General features: G+C 32.1%; 1 protein-coding gene across 1 annotated transcript; it reads right to left on the reverse strand.

Moving 5' to 3' along the window:
- Positions 1-6,259: 6,259 nt before the first annotated feature.
- LOC111274799 (BOI-related E3 ubiquitin-protein ligase 1-like) lies at positions 6,260-8,096 on the reverse strand. Its single transcript, XM_022859713.2, has 3 exons — positions 7,589-8,096; positions 7,102-7,468; positions 6,260-6,967 (listed from the first exon to the last, which is right to left on the reverse strand). Exons 1-3 carry the CDS (start codon positions 7,645-7,647, stop codon positions 6,386-6,388), a joined length of 1,008 nt encoding a protein of 335 aa, XP_022715448.2. The 5' UTR covers positions 7,648-8,096; the 3' UTR covers positions 6,260-6,385.
- Positions 8,097-21,059: the final 12,963 nt, after the last annotated feature.

Consider the following 21,059-nt stretch of genomic DNA (forward strand, 5'->3'; position numbering starts at 1 on the left):
CATCTTGATCAAATGATGCTAATGGAAATGTTGATAAAAATACAAATCTCAATGCAAATGCAAGAATGCGAATGCTTGATGTAACTATATTTGATAATGACAATGTTCTTTTCATGTAAATGCTCATACAAATATCTTTTCTTAGGATGCGGATGCCAGGGTGCAAATGTAAATTTTTTTATGATAGAATGCAAATATCTTGTGCAAGTGCAAATGCAACTGATGCAAATGCGAATGTTTTTCTTGTGGTATAGATGTAAGTGATGCAAATGCAAATATCCCTTTCATGATGCATAGATGAGCGATGCAAATTTGAATATCCTTTTTTTTTTGTAGGTCAAATATTTTTCTCATGATACAAGTAATGCAAATGCAAGATCTTTCAAAAGGTTTTGCATCAATAATTTTTTTTATTCTGGATGGAACCTTGAAACTCTAAAACTTCTTTTGAGGCCAAATAAACTGGGCTTCAATTTTATTGAAGGTCAGCTAAACTGGGCTTAAAACCTCATTTGATGCCAAATAGACTGGGCTTAAAGCTTCATTAATGACCAAATAAACTGAGCTTAAAACTTCATTGATGACCAGATAAACTGGGCTTACAGTTTCATTAATGGTCAGATAAATTGGGCTTAAAACTGTCAGATAAACTAGGCTTAAAACTTCATTGATGGCCAAATAAACTAGGCTTAAAACTTATTGATGGTCAGATAAACTGGACTTCAAGCTTCATTAAAGGCCAGATAAACTGGGCTTAAAACTTCATTGATGGTTAGATAAACTGGGCTTAAAACTCATTGATGGCCAGATAAATTACGCTTAAAGCTTTTTTTTTAAAAAAATTGACGATCCCTATCAAAAATAAAAAAGGTGAGGATTTTCTTTCCAAATGAATGTAATAGTTCTGTAGATAATAATGTTTATTCAAAAAGTTCCAACCCTTGAAGGGAGTGAAAGAAGCATATAATTTTTCACGCAAGCTAAAAAATGAAACATAAGCTTTCATAAATAACATGAATTCCTTGAAAATCAAACATATTCGACATTTTTTTTAATCTCCAAATGCGACATTTTGATATATGTCAAGATCAGTTGTAAGGGCTTGAGATTTTAAAAAGTTATTTGGGAATAAACAAAAATTAAGATTTTTGACATCAACCCATCTCAAACTTCGATGGCTTTGATATTTCAGATCTTTCAAAAAGGTTTGCTTTACTTTTGTTTAGCATCTTTCAAAAAAACTGAAGCTGATGATGATTTTTTTTATTTTTTGCAAGTAGCGTGGCGTTGGGTTCCTCGCCTAGCGAGGATTATGTTTTTTTTTTTTTTGTATTTTGGTTTCTGGTGGGTGAGGGGTTTCTGGTAGGCAAGGGGTTGATTGGGGTTAAGAATAGCAGTGTGTCTGTGTGAGCTTCTTTGGTGGTGGCTATTGGTTTGAGTACAGGTGCTTAGGTTTTGGGAGTCTAAGTTTTTGTTCGAGGATGTGTCCAAGAGGAGAAAGTGTTTGAGGGCAGTGTGTCTGGTGGGGAAAAGCTAGGTGTCTGGTGCCAAAAGGGTGTCTAAGAGCTTCCAGAACGACTGAAAGGAAGGAGCTCTGGTACTTTATGGGGCTGAGATTGTGGTAGCAGGTTGAGCGTACGCCTGACAAGGAATGGGTGGTGGTTCTGGGCAGTCAGAACCAGTGAGGTGCAGGGTATGGTGAGGAGACAGGCCCGGGGTGGGTGGCCAGTGGTGCCGTGCAAGGCACCACTGCCATCTTAATTTTTTTGGTTCTGTTTCTTTTTTTTTTTGTATTTTATATTTTATAGTATTTTTTAATAATTAAAAATTAATAAATTTTTAATTTTAACTAATATTATTATTATTAATAAACAAGAATTGAAAATAGTAGATCCGGATAAAATCGGTGTCTATAATATAAACCAATCTTTCCAAAAGGAACAAAGGAATATAATATTGAGACAGTCTAATTTGGACGCGATATTAGTTTTAAGTCATGTTGAATTATGCTTCATTGCTAATAGACAATGTCTCCACTCCATGCAACAGTATCACAAAGGAAGCTTCCTTAATTTTTTTTTTTTTTTTGATCGAAGACTTGGACCACGATTGGTTAAAATCCCTTATTGGAATTCCTATAGGAAAAAAATTGGGAATTTTCAAAGCTAAGCTTCCCTTTAGAAATTATGGTTCTTGGTTGTAAATTCTAGCTGACCAGCAAGCGATTATTCTGTGAAAATTTCCCACCACCATCACCAAATTTCTTTGCTTCAATGTCAGTTGTCTAGCGTTTTATCTTTCTTTATCATTCACTAAAACAAAAAAAAAAAAGAAAAAGGAAGAGGAGAAACCCCCTCATCTACTTTATTCAAACATCAAAATCAATCTTCTGAGTGCCTTTGACACATCTATTTTCTTTTGAGTATCTTTGTCATGTCTCTCATTTGGAACTCTTATCTTCACGTAGAAAACCTGCCTAACTTTGAAAGTTAAACCTGGTCAAATAGTGTTTATCTGCTTCCCTTTCGTACATGTTGAAATTTCTAGCCATGGCAATTTAATTTCTACACCCAATAAAAAACAAAGGAAAAATCAATTGGAAACTAGTCGAAACGTAAGAAAGCATGAGATGTCATGTGTAATTAGATATATGCCTTCTTCAACCTTATTTTTTATAATTTTTTTGATCGATCTCATTTTTCTTTCATGAGAAACTTTAACGAGTAACTCTAGAAAGCAATTTTAATCAAATAAGTAACTTCAATGAAACTTGAAAACGAAAAGTGGGGCCCAAAACATGACATAACATGGAAGAAGGTTGGTAAGGAAACAGTAAAACAAGGATGGCAAAAATTACACTTGTCAAAAACGCAGAAGAGACCACAAAGGGTAGGGTAAAGCCAAGCAAAGCAAAGTCCTTTCACGTGGATCCACCTCCCCCCTCGAAAGGGTTTTGTCATTATTCAGAAGACAAATAATTTATGGGACACTTAAACTCTGACAAAAGTGCCAAAATTAGCAGGTTATGGCCTTTTTTTTTTTTCACAACTATCTTTTTATCTTTCTCTCTCACTCTTTATCTGATTTTGTCGGCTTTGCACCCTCCAAGATTAGCGTCACAGCTTTCTGCCAAACCCCAACACAAAAAAGAAAATTGGTTTTATTTTAGTACTGACTATTATTTAACATCTGCACTGCCGTGCTGCAGCAGCAGATTAAAGAAAGATGAAAACGCCGAAGTTTCAATGCATGATCTTCTCTCATGCTCACAGCAAGTCACGACCCACAACCGTACACCTTTGCTGCAGGTCCTCGGCTTGTTTCTAGGGTTCTTTTTTTTTCTTTTGGGAGGGGTTTGTATATCCACACTACTACACAAATGACAAAATGATGTAAAAAAGATGAAATGAATGATGCTGATTTTGAGATGTGTGTGCAAAGCAAAGGAAAGTAGGAGTTTGCAACTGGATCACGCATATAAAGGTGTGTGGGGTTTCATGCTGACAGAGAGACAAAACCATTTTTTTCGATTGGTCCTACTCAAAGATTATCAGTGGTCTCTGTTCAATTTCTTTTCTTTTCTTTTTTTTCTTTTGCCTTTACCCTGTATTTTACGCTGTTTCTTTTGAAGCAAAAACCTATTATGGTACTTCCATTGCCATGCAGATTTCCCTACATTACATATCTTATTATAATCCATGCAGTACTGTTATATTCCTGTTGTATGTATAAAATTACACATGGGGAGTGGGCCAACGTTGAAAAGTTATCAGTGCCTGTTTTATATCTGACGTCTCAGCTCCTCCTTCAGTTCTTCCCACTTGCCACGTTCTCTTACTTTAATGCACATCTATCTCACCCTCTAATTTAATTTTTCAATATCTTAATTAATTAATGTTAATAACTATTTCTTTTCTTTTTATCGATATTTTTTTTAGATTTTAAGTAATATTTAACTAGACATCATTTAATGTTATATATCTATATAAAAATCTTAAATCTTAATCATTTGTCTCATATTGTGAATTAACTAGTTGAACTATAATAGTAAAATTAACTACATAATTTAAGTGATCAATTTATACCTCATCCCTATTTGCTTTAACTTTTAGCCAATAATTCAAATATAATTTGAAGAAGAAGAAGAAAAAAATGGATAATTGGCTCCATTGTTGCCCTTTAAGTTAATTTAAGTTTAGAGATAATTAATCATTCAACTAACTCAACAACATTTCATTAGAATTGAAATATCAAATTCTAATTTGAAACTGTCCAATTTTGTTCATTAATCATTTATTAAACTTGTTGGTAGAGGAGTGTATTAGATTTTAAACAACACAATACTTAGAACCTTATCCTATTAGTTTAAGCATTTAAAACTTGGTCATCTAACTATCTATATTTAACAACAAATAAATACTACTATAATTTCTTAATCAAATAATGACAACAATAATAAAGCTAAGGAACCAAACCTCTCTTCTATAGTGGATACTATTGAATACCACTCATTCAAAGTAAAGGGTTGAGCTGACAGACTTTTCTAGAGCAAATCTAGTCATGGGAAAGGAAAGACAACTAACACTTGGTTGCCTAGAAATGATAGCTAGCTAGCTCTAATTCCTTGGCTGTTGGGTACCAAGTTGAGAGTCCCATAATTAATTTTCTGTCTTTGAAAATTCTTATTAAAAGGAAAAAAAAAAAAAAAAAAAGACAAAGAATTCATGGCATCCCACCTGACCCAAAATGATTCAAAAAAGAGATGAAGAAGAGCATCCTAAAAAAAAAAAGTTTGTACTGTGATAATCTTGTGAAGAATTGCTTTGGAGATATTTTGTCCAATATTTCTTAATATAGAATTACCTCATAAAAATCTTTGTTTGATGGGAACTGAAAATAGTAATGAAATGACAATTGACAAGTGAATGGAAATATTTGTTTTAGCCATATTTCACTTTATTTTTGTCCCTGCCTTTCACGCTTTATAAAATAAAGAAATTTGGACTAAAAACAAAAGATATTATAAAGGTCAAGAAGAAAAGAGTGGGAAAAAGAATGGGGAGAAAATTGGGGCATATCAATCATTTCTTTTCATCTAATTTCAATTGAAGAGTAAGTACAAACTAAAATCATGGTTTTTTACTTTTTGATTGAAACGAAGACCACTTATTAGAAATGAATAATGATTGAAATTCTAATATATATATATATATATATGGAAGGGGATTCCTAGAAGAGGGCTCTAGATCTTATCATTTCCTAGATTGGCCAACAAAACCAACTTGTGGGGTGAACTTCGGGTAATTGGCTTTTTACTTCTAATAAACCTTCAATAAAATCCATTTCTCAATTCACCTTTTGGCCATTATATTGCCTTGTATCGCATGCTAACTCAATGTTGTTAAAAGCAAAGACATTGAGAACATTGAGAAGACAACCAACATGATAAAATTTTCAAGGGCTTTTGTACTCAAATTAAACTATAATGGAACTGAATTAAAATGTTAATGTTAGATTATGCAAAGATATTTGGATTGAAGAGATTTGGTACAAATTGATGGATGTGTGAGGGAGGACTAACCCAACCTGCCATTGCCTTTTCTTTTGGGGCAAAAAAAGGGGTTGGGAATTCGAAACACACAGAATAAAGGGCACTCATAATTGGTACGTGACCACCTCCCAAGGGGATCCTTTAAGATTCAAAACAATAAATAACATGAATGAAGCTATGAACAAAGAAGGCCACCCCCTCAAAAATCAAAATAATATCTACCTTCAAGGGTCAGGACTCTTAACCCATTCTTCTAAGAAAGGAGAAAAGCAAAAAGAAAGTTGTGTTGCAGAGACCAGAAAAATGAATTGTCCCCACTTGTTAAATGAACAATAATGCTTTAACTTTGACAATTTTTTTACTTTACACAGTTCAGTCATCAGCACAAGATTCCCCTCACAAGTCACAACCAAATGTCTAAGTCTAAATACCATATCTTTTTTCACCCCCTGCATTCTACCAATTCATCAAAAATCATTTTTTTTTATTAACCTTTGAGTCTTTTGCTGCCAAATGAATTAAAAACAAATCCCATATAACCAAAAGAAAAAAGGAAAAAAGTTTGGGTAGTTTCTCACCCCGTTGGCCTTTCTCCAGTTACTAGAAAGGTAAAAATCACCGTTCTCAATGGTAAAAACATAGAGTACTAAAACAAGAGAGAAGATAAACACACACCAAAAATATAGATAAAGAATGAGATGAAACAGATAGTAATAATGAAAAAAATTTCTATAATCCATTTCTAAAAAGATATTTGCATTTCTTTTTTTTTTTTTTTTCTTGTCTTGTTTCACTAAAACTCTAAAAAGAAGAAAAAGAAAAAAAGAAAAACTTTCATGACATGTTAACATGAACACTGGCATTGGTAACAGAATCACAAACAGGGCAAGTGCCTACCAGGGTGGACCCACACATTGTACAGAGACATAGATGCCTGCATGGCAGCAGCAGCACACTTGACTCTTTCTCCCCACACTTTCTACACTTCCTGTTATTATTCCCAACCACCACCACCTTATCCTGAGCAGCACCACTCCCATGTGGTTGTGGTGGCACCACCTTGCGCCACCCTTCGTCACTGCTGCCACAGCTAGACTCTGCATCATCTGCCAACGCGGCTGCGGCGCCTTCCCCGCTCACATGGCGTTCCTCGCCAACATGAGCCAGGACTTGTTCTAAATTGGTGCGTAGGGAATTGGCCGTGGCTTCATTTGTTCGTGCCAAGTCTCTCCACAGTTGGTTCTCTTCATATAGACTTTTAACCCTTTCTTGAAGGACCCAGTTTAGTTTCCCCATTCTTTGTATCTCTTCATCTTTTTCCTTCAGTTTCTTCAAAACCCCTTCTTGGATTGCTGTAATCAACATTCTTGATTGCCTCTTTCTTCTTTCTTCAAGTTCCAACCTCACTTTTGCTGTCTGTAATTAATGCAAAAATATGAAAAGTTTATATCAATAAATTATCACGTTAACTGAAAATTAAAAAAGGAAAGAAGGGTTTTTTTCATTGAAACAGCTGTATTAAGAAAAGTTGGCTTTTTTAAAAAACTTACATGTTCAGCAACGAGGCGGTCAATGTCATGTTGTTGTTGTTGGATCTGGGAGAAGACATCATCATCAAGAAGAGATGAAACACCGGAAATATTGTTCTTTTGAGCAACTGAGTATGAATCAAAGCCATTGGTGAACGAATCTCTAGGCCTTTTTCTTGGTGCTGAAGCCGGGATATTCATGTTGTAGGTAAGGCCACTATCAGCTTTATTGATTGAAGTTTTGGCTGAAATATTTGGATCACAAATAAGGGATTGATATAATGGAAAAAGCTGTGAAGCTTCTTGCATTGTATCAACCAAAGGAACACAAGAATCCATCTGGGTATTGTATATATTGCCACTCCCTTGATTCGTTTTAATAAAATCTCTGCTACAACAAAAAAGAAATAAAAGAAAACATCATGTTAAAATAAGAAGAAAGAAAGAAACTTGAAAACAAATTAAAACCTCTTTTAATAAAGAAAAGGAGATAGATATTTTAAAGTACCTGTTGGTGATTAACTGAGGCGCTGGGAAAAGATTCATATGCCGAGCTTCAACTGCCATTGGATAAAGCTGTTGGTTTTTTATCCTTTGCTTCTACGTTTGGTTTGGTTTGGCTTGCTTTGCTTTGATGTGTAGTTGTTTGTTGTTGTTCTTTAGTTTGCTAAGAGAAGGAATAATATAGAGATACAGAGAGAAAGAGAGATCTAAAGGGAGAGGGGAAAGAGAGAGTCTTTAGCTTGAACAAGGAGAAGAAATGTGCATGCAAAAGTTAAAGAAGAAAAAACAGGCAGATAGAGGGGGCTCCGTCTCTCCCTCAATAAAATTGGGTGTCTAATTGAGAGAAGAGAAAGTCAGAAAAGACTTTGCTTTTATAAATAAATAGAGAGAGACAGAGATGGGGGGGGGGGGGGGGGAATCAAATCGTTATTTTTATTGTACACAAATTTTCTTAGCAAAACATATGGTGGCAGATATTGTCCTTAGATTTGGTTACTATATAAATTCTTCCCTTTTTTTTTTAACTTTAATGGGATTTTTATTTAATTTTTGGATTAAATACCCCGTGTTTTTCTGGGTTAAAGTAGACATGTAGGGGCATTTAAGGAATTTCAATATGACCTTTGCGTCTGTCAAAACGTGGGATTTGGTGTTTTAACCAAAGACAATGAGGGTGCGATTTTTTGTTTAACTGACATGCGGCATATTTGCCACGCATCAGCTCCATGCAGTCTCCGCCACGTAAGCTGATCTCAACGTCAACAATAAAACAAAAAAACCAAAAATATAAACAGGCGAATGCCCGTTGTGAACGTGACCCAAAAGTGGACCCCACTACCTTATCGCACTTGCGAAGTGTGGGATACTACTCTACTCTACTCTCTTCCTGTTTCAAGCCCACGTTTGTGGGGCCCAGTTACGGTTTCCCAGTTTCTCTGCCTTTATCTTCGTCCCCTGTCTCTTTTTTAGCCGGTGTCTCTGTACGGACAACTGGGCATGGGGTCGGGGGATAGTGAGTGAATAATGTATTGTGGGACCCCCACTTTCTTACGTTTAAGAATTTAATTTTTATTTTTTTGGTATTTAAAAAAAAATACCTTTAATTTTGTGAAATTTTTTAGATGAAAATTTTAATTTTATTGTAATTATTATAATATAGCAATAAGTGCAAAATTTGTCATTTTAGTCCTTGTTTCCAGTCACAAGTGGGGTAATTAAAGTTATAACAATTAATTAATTAATTTTAATTAAAATTAAATTCTCATAAGGTAATCACGTTGTCATCTTTAAAAAAGGGGTTTTATTTCAAGACAATTTTGTGTGACAGGTTAGGGGTTCAATTGGTTTTGCATGATATAGTTAGAGAAGGATGTGATTTTATGTGAGAGACCACCAGCCTAACTCTTCACCAGTTTTTATTATATATATATAAAAAAAAAAGTCATAAATTAATTTTAATGAAAGAAGAAAAACCCACCGACTTACTTCAATTAATTGCATTCTCAAACGCATGATAGAAGAAACATTAAAAGCAATGGCTTCAATAATAAAGTCTTGACATCATTATTACAAAAGAATTAAGTGCCCCTAAAAGTTTCTTGTTGGATCCTAGGTTATTAAAAACCAAACAAGGTAGAAATGTTAATAACTGTTTTTTTTTTTTAATTTGATAAAAGCAATGAATTAAATGCAAAAAAAAAATTTAAAATAATAATTAAATAATCCTTAACTGATGTTTGTAGGCATCAGGACTCGAGGTAAGTTATTAAATTTTTTTTTCTTATATGTATAGGACATAGTCTAATTAATTACAGAAGTAATTGATTTTCGATTAAAGTTATTTCAAACTTTTTAAAAACTTCCCAATAACGTTTAATAGCTGTAACTCATTCTTCTGGCGAATCCAAATAAAGTGCTAACTTGAATCACAAGGTTTGATACCAATCAAATTAATTTCTTTAAATAACATTAGATGTCTATGGTTATGTCATTTTTTTTTTTTTAAAGAATAGTTATATCATTTTTTTCTTTTATTTATATCTTTATTTTTGCATATATATCCTATAGATAATGTATTTTTTAAGCTCCACAAGAGAGAATAAATGGTTGAAATTGATAAGTATTTTATTAGAATATATTTAGAAAAATAATAAACTAATTAATTATTAAATGAATCTTTTCCTGAAATTTAAAAATAAATTCCATCATTTTTATTAAAAAAAAACCTCCATCATTGGTACATAAAATATTATTTTGACTAAAAAAAAAGGAACGCTATAAAAATTTTGTGAATGGTTCTCCACACGACATCCTTGATAATTGAAATTAGAAGTCTAATATTTACCAACAAATCACACAGATGTCGCCTGCAATTTTTTACAAATGACACCAACAAATTAACCTAGATTTGCTGGTTATATCTATCATGGCCATGCTTGGACTAAAATGAACTTATTGTTAATAGTTATGGAAATAGAGCACCTATATATATTGGCTATGCTCACTGGCATTCTATACAAATTCATTTAATATTTTCCCTTTTTTTTTTGACAATTCATTTCTTGTTTTTTATTAAGATTTGGCAGAGCTATTTCCCCCTTTTTTTTTATATTAATCTTTCAACTTATCATCACATTCTTTTTCTTAGAAAAAGAAATAATGGCATTCCCATACATAAATTCATGAATTGGAATTGTCTGGAAGTCCACAACATGTGGCATTAGAAGTCAACAATTAATGAATTGGATACCTAATTTTGAGCTCTACCACTAAATTTATGAAAGAGCACCTAATCTTGATGCACTTAATTACTTCAGCTAAATTTGCATGGAATATAATTGGGGCAATGAACTGCCCATTACCACGAAAAAAAAAATTTCAGAATGTAGCATATCTCTAATGAATCTTGATTGTGAAATTGCTATCAAATCATCAAATATTTAGTAATCTTGATTCCCAATATAATTTAATCCAATGAAATTTCTGTTTCATGTCATTTTTGGATGACAGATCATAACTCTATACAGAATCAAAATAAGTGGGGCAGATTAATATAAATAAGCATATATATTGTTCTTTGAAAAAGAAATTTTCAATAAGCAAACTATTTGCAAACAAAGACTTAAATTATGAATTAAGATGACTATTACTTGTCACATTATTGTTTACTTCTTTCTTCTTTGGGTACCCTTTAATTAGTAGATGAACGCTTGTAGATATGCATGGATAATGTTTTTTCTTGCTTTCCAAACAGCTCAATTTTGTCGGCGCCATACCGGGGCTTTCGTTTGATTTTTTTTTCCCTGATGATCGTAAAAACAGTTGAGAGAAAAATGTGCAACTTCAATAAGCAAGCTGTTTTCGTGGAAGGTCACCACAAGCATTGCACTGGGACTGGTGCAAAATTAAGAATTTGATACTTGATCAGCTGACAGACAACGTTTTAGCCATGATTCTCAGTTCTAGATTATATATACCATCTAATACGGAATTGGAATTTCTTCTTTGAGACTTTGACTACAACCCAATTTCCACCCCCCCCCCCCCCCCCCCAAATTTCCTCTTTTGAAGTTCAGTCTGTTTGGGATGGGAGTTTGCTTGGCCGCCTTTGAAGAAATTGAAGCTAGCTAGCAATAATTTGATCAGTGATTCCCTTTGATTTCTCAATTCTCCTTTACTATCTTTCATAATTTGCATAACTATATAACAGCTCAAAGACAAGTCAAACATGCACAATATATATATAAAATAGAAAAGACAAGTCATATTATTCATAAATCCAAATTCTCCCAGCAACCAAACATTGGTCCCCCTTTCCCTTCTTTCTCACAATAAATTGAAATGATGGCCAAATCTTGCAACCACAATGAGAGGCTATTGACCAAAATTGAATGGGATAGAACAGTCACCCCCACAATGTCCAAGACTGTCTAACATCCCCTAATTGAATTCCCTCGCACACACGCATATTGAAAAGGAAAGGTAGAAAAATAAAAATTGAAAGCAAAATCAATAATATAAAGGAAAAAGAAAAGGAGTTGCCACCACCATGAAAGAGAGATTGCAAATAAATTTAGACAGATGGATTCCCACATCCCACCACCGTCCCCTTCTCATCTTTCACTATTTTTTTTTTATGCTCATCTACTCTATTATTGCTTTGCTTCCATCATATCCCAATGCGGTTTTCACTTTAACCACCTCAAAAAGATAACAAAAAAGTAAAACCCAAAAAAGAAACAATCAAATATTCATCAAACACACAAACAAAGCAAAACACAATTGCTGATAAAGAGAGATGATCAGCTACATTCATGATTGGTCCTATCAAATGTTTTATTCTACATTGTGCTGTTAATTTTAACTGCATTGTATATATATATATATATCCGATTAACCTAGAATTTAATTAATAATATGAAAAGTATAATTAGAAACTTAGTACTATAAATGTTCTTTTATACAAGTAAACTGGGAGTATTTGCATTGCCTAAACAAAAGCCAAGACCCTGGAATATAAATTTATTTGGCAACTGAATTATAAAATTCAGATTTCCTGGAAGTTTCAAATGGGATTCCTAGCAATCCCAGACTTTCACTTTTAAAAGTAGAGTTTATAGGCCTGTAGCAACAAAAGCCAGACTAGACTAGCTAGCCACTATTTATTTTCTTTCTATTTTATATCTTCAAAGGTAGGTATTATATGCTACCCCTGGGAGATCCCCCATGATGATTCAAAAAGCTCTCAAATGTGGGAGCCACTAATTGGGGAAAAAGGTGCACTCTCATCCGCCCTTTGTGGGATTTGTTGCAGTTGAATGGCTGTTATATAATTTTTTAATAATATAGGGATATTTTTAGAATTTATTAAGAAATAAATCCAAATTTCATATGACTTTAAAAATTACATTTTCTCACATCAACATGACATTTAAAATTTTACGTTTAAAATACTATTTACAAAAATCAAACTCAAATTGAAAAAGTAAAACTCCTTAAATTTTTTTCTTCTTCTCACTAGTCATTATGCTCCTACTTTTCTATTGAAAAAAAATGTAATCTTATAAACGTAAAGTGAAAACATATCATCTCTTTAGTACAAGACTACTGTGGGGAGCCTTTTAAAGTGGGTGGCTAAATGAGCAGTAAATTAGAAAAATCACTGATAAAGTTATTGTGCTTTTCTAACAAGGCAGAAAAGAGGGCTAAAATGGGTCCCTCCAAAAACCTTAATTTTAGGACATGTGCAATTGAGTCGTGATTATTGACCTAATTGAAAAAGGAAAAAAAAAACTAAGATGCCCAATTAGAGTAAAATTAGGTTTGTCATTGAGACCAAATGATATGACACCACCTTTAGCATGTTAATAAATAAATATATTAATCATTTTTTCGAATACAATTTTTACCCTAAACAAAGTCAAATTGTCATTGGTTTCGCATTAACTTTCCTTTGCCAACTGATTAATTACTGGCAATTATGTTGTTGATTAGTGCAAAATTTACACTAAATTATTCAACTTTTGGTTTTCACACAAACATGAGTATCCAAGAGAGATCATGCACCTAATGATGTAATTGATTAAGTTGTTTTTGGACATATTTTCTTTTCGGTCACCCACCATTGATAAGATTTGTGTGGAGACATTAAAGTTTTGGTTTCCAAGAAACAATGAAAACCCATTTGTGGGGACAAAGTTCATTGGATGTTGCTGCAATTTGTGACAATGAATTTTGCCAAGATGTTTGTTTATAGTTTACTTTGAATAAATAATTTTAAAGGTGAAAAAGAAACAATTAATGCCCATTTTTGCATTTCTGTTGAAGTCATTTATTTTTCTCAGGCAATAAGAGGCGGTTTTTGGTAGGATTTTATTGAATTCAGGACCTATTAACTCTCATGTTTGTTTAAAACCTAAAAAGAAATGTACTTTTAAGAAAAAAAATTCATTAATTTTGCAGGCTGTCCAAGGCGTGAATATTTAAGTTTCATTGATTTGATCAGTTATCTTTTGAAAATTTATGTTTCTGTTTGGATTGTCCCCTCTAAGAAACAACCAAAATTCAAGGTATTTATTATTCAACAGTAAGTACATAATACATAGTAACTTATTTGGATTCTTATTGCTTATTCAAATTAAAGAAAATCTAGAAATGGTGATGGAAGTAAATACTTCTTCAACCAAAAAAAAAAAAAAAAATCAATTCAGCAACCGTATAGTTGTACCAACCCCTTGAGGTAAGCCCTAACAGCATTTTTTTTTTTTTTTACAAAAATATTTATTTAGCTAACCTATCTAATACGAAACAAAATCGCCCAATCATCCTTACTTTTGCAATACAGGATACTTGCTTTTTATTTTTTTAATAAAAAAAATCTTTTACGTAATGTTGATGTCGAAATTTCTTGAAATTTCTTAATTGAAAATTAAGTTAGGATGTTAATTAACGTGTTTTTTTGTCCGCAAAATTGGCTTGAAACCTTCGGAATTGCAAATTTTTCAAAAGAAAATAATTGAGCTAACTTTCAGGGGGCAAGAAAAAGATTTGAGGATGCAAAACTTTGATTTTTCTTTTTCTTCTTTTTGTATAAAGGAGAGAAATTACTGTCGACCTTTGCTATATCGCGATCAACATGTATGTCGTATTAGGTTAGAGCTAGAGCCCCCAATGTTGGCTTTTGAATAATGGATGGAACTTCCCATTCCATCAACTTCTCAAAAAAAATTCCATTCATACATAAATTTCTTGAAAATTGACAAACCAAAGGAGGTTGGCATAAAAAATCATTAGTTTTCAACCACGAAAAAAGGACAAAGAATTTAAAAACCTTCGCCTTTGGTGACGGATATTAAGTCGCTTTCCTAATCAAAATTTCTCTTTTGGAGGCTGCTAAAAGTTTTTATTGTGTATACTATAGACCATTTAGTGTTGTCATTTGTCACGTACTTCATCAAAATTAATGTTACACCAATGTGGACCAAGTTTCCAGCATTTCAATCTTTAATGATGTGGATAGATATTGGTCTATTTCTTTGTTTTATGTTCAAATCAATTTTTAAATTAAAGGTGGCCACTTCTTTGTTTAAACTCATACATCAATATATAAATATTACTTTGTATTTTCCTTATGATGATGAAAACCCTAGAAGAAAATGAAATTCTAGCTACATATAATTTATATAGTTGGTTTTTTTTTTCTCTCTCTTAACTATTTACCAAATTTTGATGTGTCATTTTCTTTGACTAATTTTAAGCTCTTTAAGATGAATATAAATGCAGAGCTGCTTTTGTACACACAATCTGCCTAACATGTCTATTTATGTTATTATTCTTATTATCTTGCAAAAAAATGAATAAAAAAAGTTCTCTTCTTGACAAAACCATATAAATTGCATAATTAATTTAGTTTTCTCCTTTTGGTAGCTCACAAAGGACTAAACTCAAATTAATTTCATGTTTTGAATTTAAAATTTAATTTAAATTATTCATATAATTAATATTTAACAATCTGAAATTCGAATATTAATATTTTAAAATTTTTTATCTCTTTTAAGATTATGATCTCTTTTTTATTAAAAAAAAAAATTCCACTCTCTCAAAAAAACCTATCCCCAGACCTTAAATAAAAGAACAGTGGAATGGGTCACCAAATTAAGCATGAAGACAAATTGTTGATAACCTCGAAGATTGATTAAATGGAAGCTAAAATCGATTAGATTGAATAAACCCTAAGTTTTGAATATTTCTTGGAGTTTAATGATGTAAGGTCATTGTTGATAGGCATGCGAATATTATTTCTTGAAAGTGACTAAAGGCATATTTTGGCAGCTAATTCCCTTGTTTTTTCGGCAACATGATCGGCATACCCTTATAGCTAGTTAGGTAGTTAGCCGTCCTTGTTGGGACACGTTATTGAATTTGATCAATAAGTGAACAAAATCAAACATTGTACGATTTTGAATCATAATAAGAACTTGTCTGAAAGGACAAAAAGAGAAAAAAAAAAACTTGTTTGAGCAAGCAATATCATTACAAAAACCTAATTTTCTGTCAAGCATCAATTCATCACAACCTGGTAGATGTATCAATTTCTTGCAATTTTCCCCTTTACTTTACTCCAAAATTGACATAAACGTGAAAGTATTGAAGAATCATTTAATGCCATCCCCACAAATTGCACTTAATTTTCTGCTTTTGACGTGTAGCAAATAGCAAGGTCTAACCAAAAAAACAAGTTGGTCTCAATAATTGTCTATCATATAGCGCTTTCCACATTGTCGTCCACAAAATAATCGAAATGAACAAAAAAAATCGAGTGAAATCAATGTTATCTATCACTAAAAAAATCATTTAAACCTATTGTGGTCGCACCGATCATATCCTACGTAAAATAGTTCATCGGCCTGCTAGAGCAACATGATAGCCACATTTGGCAGAGTAAAGGTGTCATTAGTCATGTTTTTGAGCCTAATTCTGATATGCAATTATGGGTTTAATCATCTACACATTCCAATTTATATATATATATATATATATTTTTACTAATGGGGTTTTCGTTTCTTAGAAGTTGAGACAACAATCAAACTGACCATACGAGTAAAAAATTCATATAAATTAATGAGTCAAAAATAGAAACTTATAGAAGTTAGGTAGCTTATCTGGATCAGGAGATAACATCATTAGCATCTGTCTTTATCATTGAAACCGTAGAATGTCATCTAAATGTTTCATAAAGTATATATCTATTGTGGCTATTGAACTGGTCTTCTTTTGACTAAAGTGTAAGCAAAGATAATTTTTTGATGATGCCTAAAACAGATTTTATAAGATTCCCCAAGCCTAAGTCATCTTTGATCCTATTCTATGTGAATATATATGCTTGATAATAGTAATTGAATCAAAAGGTAAAATCTCTCTAAATAATTACTGTCTGTTGAAGAGAAATGAAAATTTGATGAGCAGATTCTAAAAAAAAAAGCCAGTGTTGGTAGAAAGGAAAACTTTGTTACGGTGTTACCGGTAGAGAATACGATTTTAATGGCTTTGGGGAGAGATCGTTAGACATTGTTTTACAAGTAACAAGATGCCAAAATCACTTTCGAAGAAGGCTCCATTGTAAATGACCAAAATTTCCTTGTGACCCACAACAACCATCTCGGCTTGTTTTAGTAAGATTTTAGGGTAATCTATTTATTTGATAAGTATAATGTTTTTGGTAGATGGCTTAGCCAATAAAATTTCAGCCTACAGTAGGCAGCAGTGCTACCACTAGACTCAGTTGGTGAGGGAACTAGTAGTATTAATTTGTCATCCATGAAAGCACTCTAATTTTGAAAAAAAAAAAAAAAAACCTATGGGTGGGGGAAAATTACATTAATATATGCCAGCCAGTCTCCGCTGTAAGGTCCAATTCATTTTCAGTTTTTAGTTCTTTTCCCATTACCAAAATCCATAATATTAGACAAAGCTGTCATTATAAATTTTGTGTGGATTAATTGAGAATATCAATAAGGGAGTATATGAAATGATCAATTTAATAATGTTAGACAGTTAGTTGGTCTGTTCTAAACAGGGCATCTCTATTTATCAATTATATATGCATGAATTCTCTTATATTTGGGAAGTTTCTTTCCAGGTCCAGCTAGAGTTTAGAGAAGAATAATGAAAACCTAATTTCACATGCAATAGCCATCTTAGTCTGGCTTCAATTATTTTCTGATCAGAAAAAGCCTAACAAATCAATACATTTGCACATGTTTGTTAATTAATATTAATCAATTACCTGTTCTTTTTCCATTATTTTAAGATCAGGGGATGACTAAAATTGAAGAAACTAACTAAACCCATTTTTTTTCCTTTCCATTCTCCAGAATGTCTGCAAAATAAATCATGTGAGAATCAAATAATTAAAAATAATTGATTACAAATTGTATATAATATATATTGTTTGAATTTGTGATTTTGTTTTGGTCATAAAAGCAGCCCATGGGATCGACTGTTAAGAATGGCCTGGCAGAATCTCGTTCATGTGACTTTCAATGACCAAATCAGGGGTCGACAATTCTCTGCTATTGTTTGCTTTGGGTCTTTAACTATAGAAAACAAAAGATTCGACGTTTCAACAACCACATGTTTCATAAGGTTTTAAAGTTTTTTGGATTAATGGCATGCAACACTACCGTCGAAGCTGGTAAAATCAATGCAGTTCACTGACGTCAATGATACACACAAAACCAAATTCGGAGAAAATTCATTAAGGAAACAGCGCATTTACAGTGCTACAAAAGTTGCAAACTGCAGTCTAGTTGCTCATTCATTTTGAATCCTGATTGTTCTTGTAATTGCAAATCCTTATCCAATTTGCAGTTAATAGCAGGATGACCTGTCTCGTTGTTGGTGTTAGAATCCTAGGAAATGGTCGTCTAAAACATCTTGATTCTTTTTTATAGTTTTAACTTATCTTTACCGATGTAAAAAAAAAAAAAAAAATCTTTACTTGTTCCTTACGATCATTAATGAGAAATATATATTTAATTATATACCCACCGTTCTCGTCACAGCTAGCATGCAATTGTTTGAATCAAGGTGCCTAAGAACCAAATTCATGAGAGAAGAAAATGAAATTTTAATAGTAGTTATAACTTATAGCTGAATTACTTATTAAACAACTGGCAAAGTCACAAGGGTCTACAATTATTATAGTAATTAATGTTTACTAGATAAAATGTTAAACAATTCAAGTTTTCTACATGAAAACAGCATTTGAATATGTATATGATTTGTCGTGTGATCTTGCAGAAGCACATTAAACCTAGTAAATTAAGATGTTTTGTCCCTTAATAATCAACACTGAATGCTTAAAAATATGTGAATACTTGGCCTTTAAAATTGTGTCAGAGAATATTTATTTAGATTAAGTTTATTAATTAACATCAATTTGCCAACTTCACCGTGAACTTAAAAAAGTGATATATTCTCCATTTGTGGAGTGAGCATGGAGCTGGTGGGTATGCATCATCACCCATATATGGTCGATCTTGAAATTTTTAGAGCGAATTGATCGATTCATCATCTTTTAGGATCATGGATCATAATTCAGAATTGATCTGATATAATTCAAGATGGACTCTAAATCTTAAAATGTTTTAATATATAATAATTAATAATTTTTTAATATTATAAATAAAAATTATAATTACAAAATTCAAATTTGAATCATGGACCATATATCATATTTCATGATCAAACCTAAAATCGATCCAAACTCATTGATCGAAAACAGTTCGCAAATGATCCTAGACCCTATTCCAGAAAAGGCATAGGCTTCCTTTCATCTACGAAGTTTTCTCAATATTGAAATGCAATTTCTCATATTGAATCTCCTGATCCACTGTGTTTATAATTATACAAAGAATATAATTATAGCTTGATCATTGCCCAAAAATGAAGATATTGTTGAGTATGATCCTTATATTGCTGTATGTACATGTGTGACGTCTTGTGCTTTGATGTAGCTAGGGATGGCGAGCTAACCCGTCCCTGACGGGTTCCGGCCTGACCCGACACCACGGGGTCGGTTTTTTTTTTTGAAATTCGGGTTTCGGGGTCGGGTCGGGTAAATAAGGAAAACAGTCGGGGTCGGGTTTGCCTAAAACCCGACCCGACCCGATATTATATAAAAATATATTTTTTAATTTAATTATTTAATTTTTTATTATATATATATTTATATAATAATATTTTTAAATATTTATATTTAAAAAATAATATTTTATATTTAAAAAATAATATTTTATTAATTTCGGGTCGGGTCGGATCGGGTACGGTTTACGTGATATCGGGGTCGGGTCGGGTTCGGATATGAAAAATCAAAAAAAATTTCGAGTGAGGTCGGGTTCGGGTTTATAAAGTATTGAATCGGGTCGGGTTCGGGGCGAGCAAAACCCGCCCCGAACCCGACCCGATACCAACCCTAGATGTAGCCTAGCTTTCAATAAATTAATAAAATAAATTTATAATTGAGAAAAAACATAACATGAAAAGTTGACCTAATAAATTTGAATTATTTTAATTTAATCAATGATAAACTCCACTTCTTTCCATATGTTGGCACAATAGTTAGAGATTCATTAAGAAGAGTAATGAAAAGGAAGTTGACCTAATTACTTTGACTGGTCAATGAATCCAAGTTTTTGAAAACCTGGAATTATGTATTTTTTTAAGTCTCTGAATAATGTGGCTGATGGTGTACTAATTAATTACAACCTAAGAACTTTTTTTTTAACCAAGTGATTTTACATATATCACATAAAATATGATAATTATTAATATATAACATAGCAAAGACAAACGAAGTTTTTTTAATTGGTGCAATTAATTAGTTAATTTTGCAACAACTCATTAGAGTAATTAATTAATTAAAGTTGAATATCACTAGAATCATCATCTTGTAAGCCCTTGATTGATGCAAATCGATTAAATAAACATCTTTGATAATCTTTCATCAAAATGAAATACAAATAAAAAAAAATCTTTTGGATTTAGGTCAATTCAAATTTTTTTTACAAAGAAAATCACAATTTAGAGATTGAAAAAGGTATTATAGACTGAATATCATTTTTTAATAATAAATACATAAATTAATTGAATTAAATTTTTTGTTTTGTCACTTCAAGATTTAACAAACTTGATACAAGGCATACTATGATCCTAACCTTCTTTAATTTATCTTTAGATTAATGTTATTTTATCATACAATTGAAAAGTCTGACTATTCAAAATGGTTTGAAAGTAATATATATAATAAATTCGTTAAGTATTTTTTTATAATATGAAAGCAATACTGCCAATTTTTTTTTTTCTTTTTCTTTGTGTGAAAGTAGTTAAACATAAGCCCGCCAAGCCTAATAATCAAATGCCAAATGTGAATGCAGAGAAACTTGGGATGGGAGTCAAGCTATTCCCAATTTTGTTGGTTTTTAGAAGAAAAGACAGGTTCAAAAGATATGCCAAAGTAATCAAACCAAAGAGTATTCCATTATATTTTTGTGAAGTTATTCTTCAATGTCCATTGTTTTCTATTCTCTCTCTCCCCCCCCCCCCCCCCCCCAAAAAAAAAACACTTTTTTTTGGAGGACCACAAATGGTGAAAACAAAGAATTGAAATTCGATCATTAAAGCTTTACCAATGAATGGGTACTTTTTGGCCATCATCTTTGTATGGTTTTTATGCAAGATTCAAGAAGGTGACATTGGACAACTAATGTCATCCAAACTTAGATAAAAATATATGTATGTGACAAAGAATCAACTCAACTCTCATGCACCATTCAACAAGTGGCTTGTTACATATTGCACCACTTGCCGCCCTATCAATATTATTTTCTATTTGAACTTTTTGTAAATAAAAAACCAAAAAATTTTAAAAAAATGAAAAATATATATATATATATATATAATGTCTTTTTCTTCAA

The sequence above is a fragment of the Durio zibethinus genome, chromosome 26 (assembly GCF_047325235.1).
Source record: "Durio zibethinus cultivar Kanyao isolate XHJ-2024 chromosome 26, ASM4732523v1, whole genome shotgun sequence".
NCBI lineage: Eukaryota > Viridiplantae > Streptophyta > Magnoliopsida > Malvales > Malvaceae > Durio > Durio zibethinus.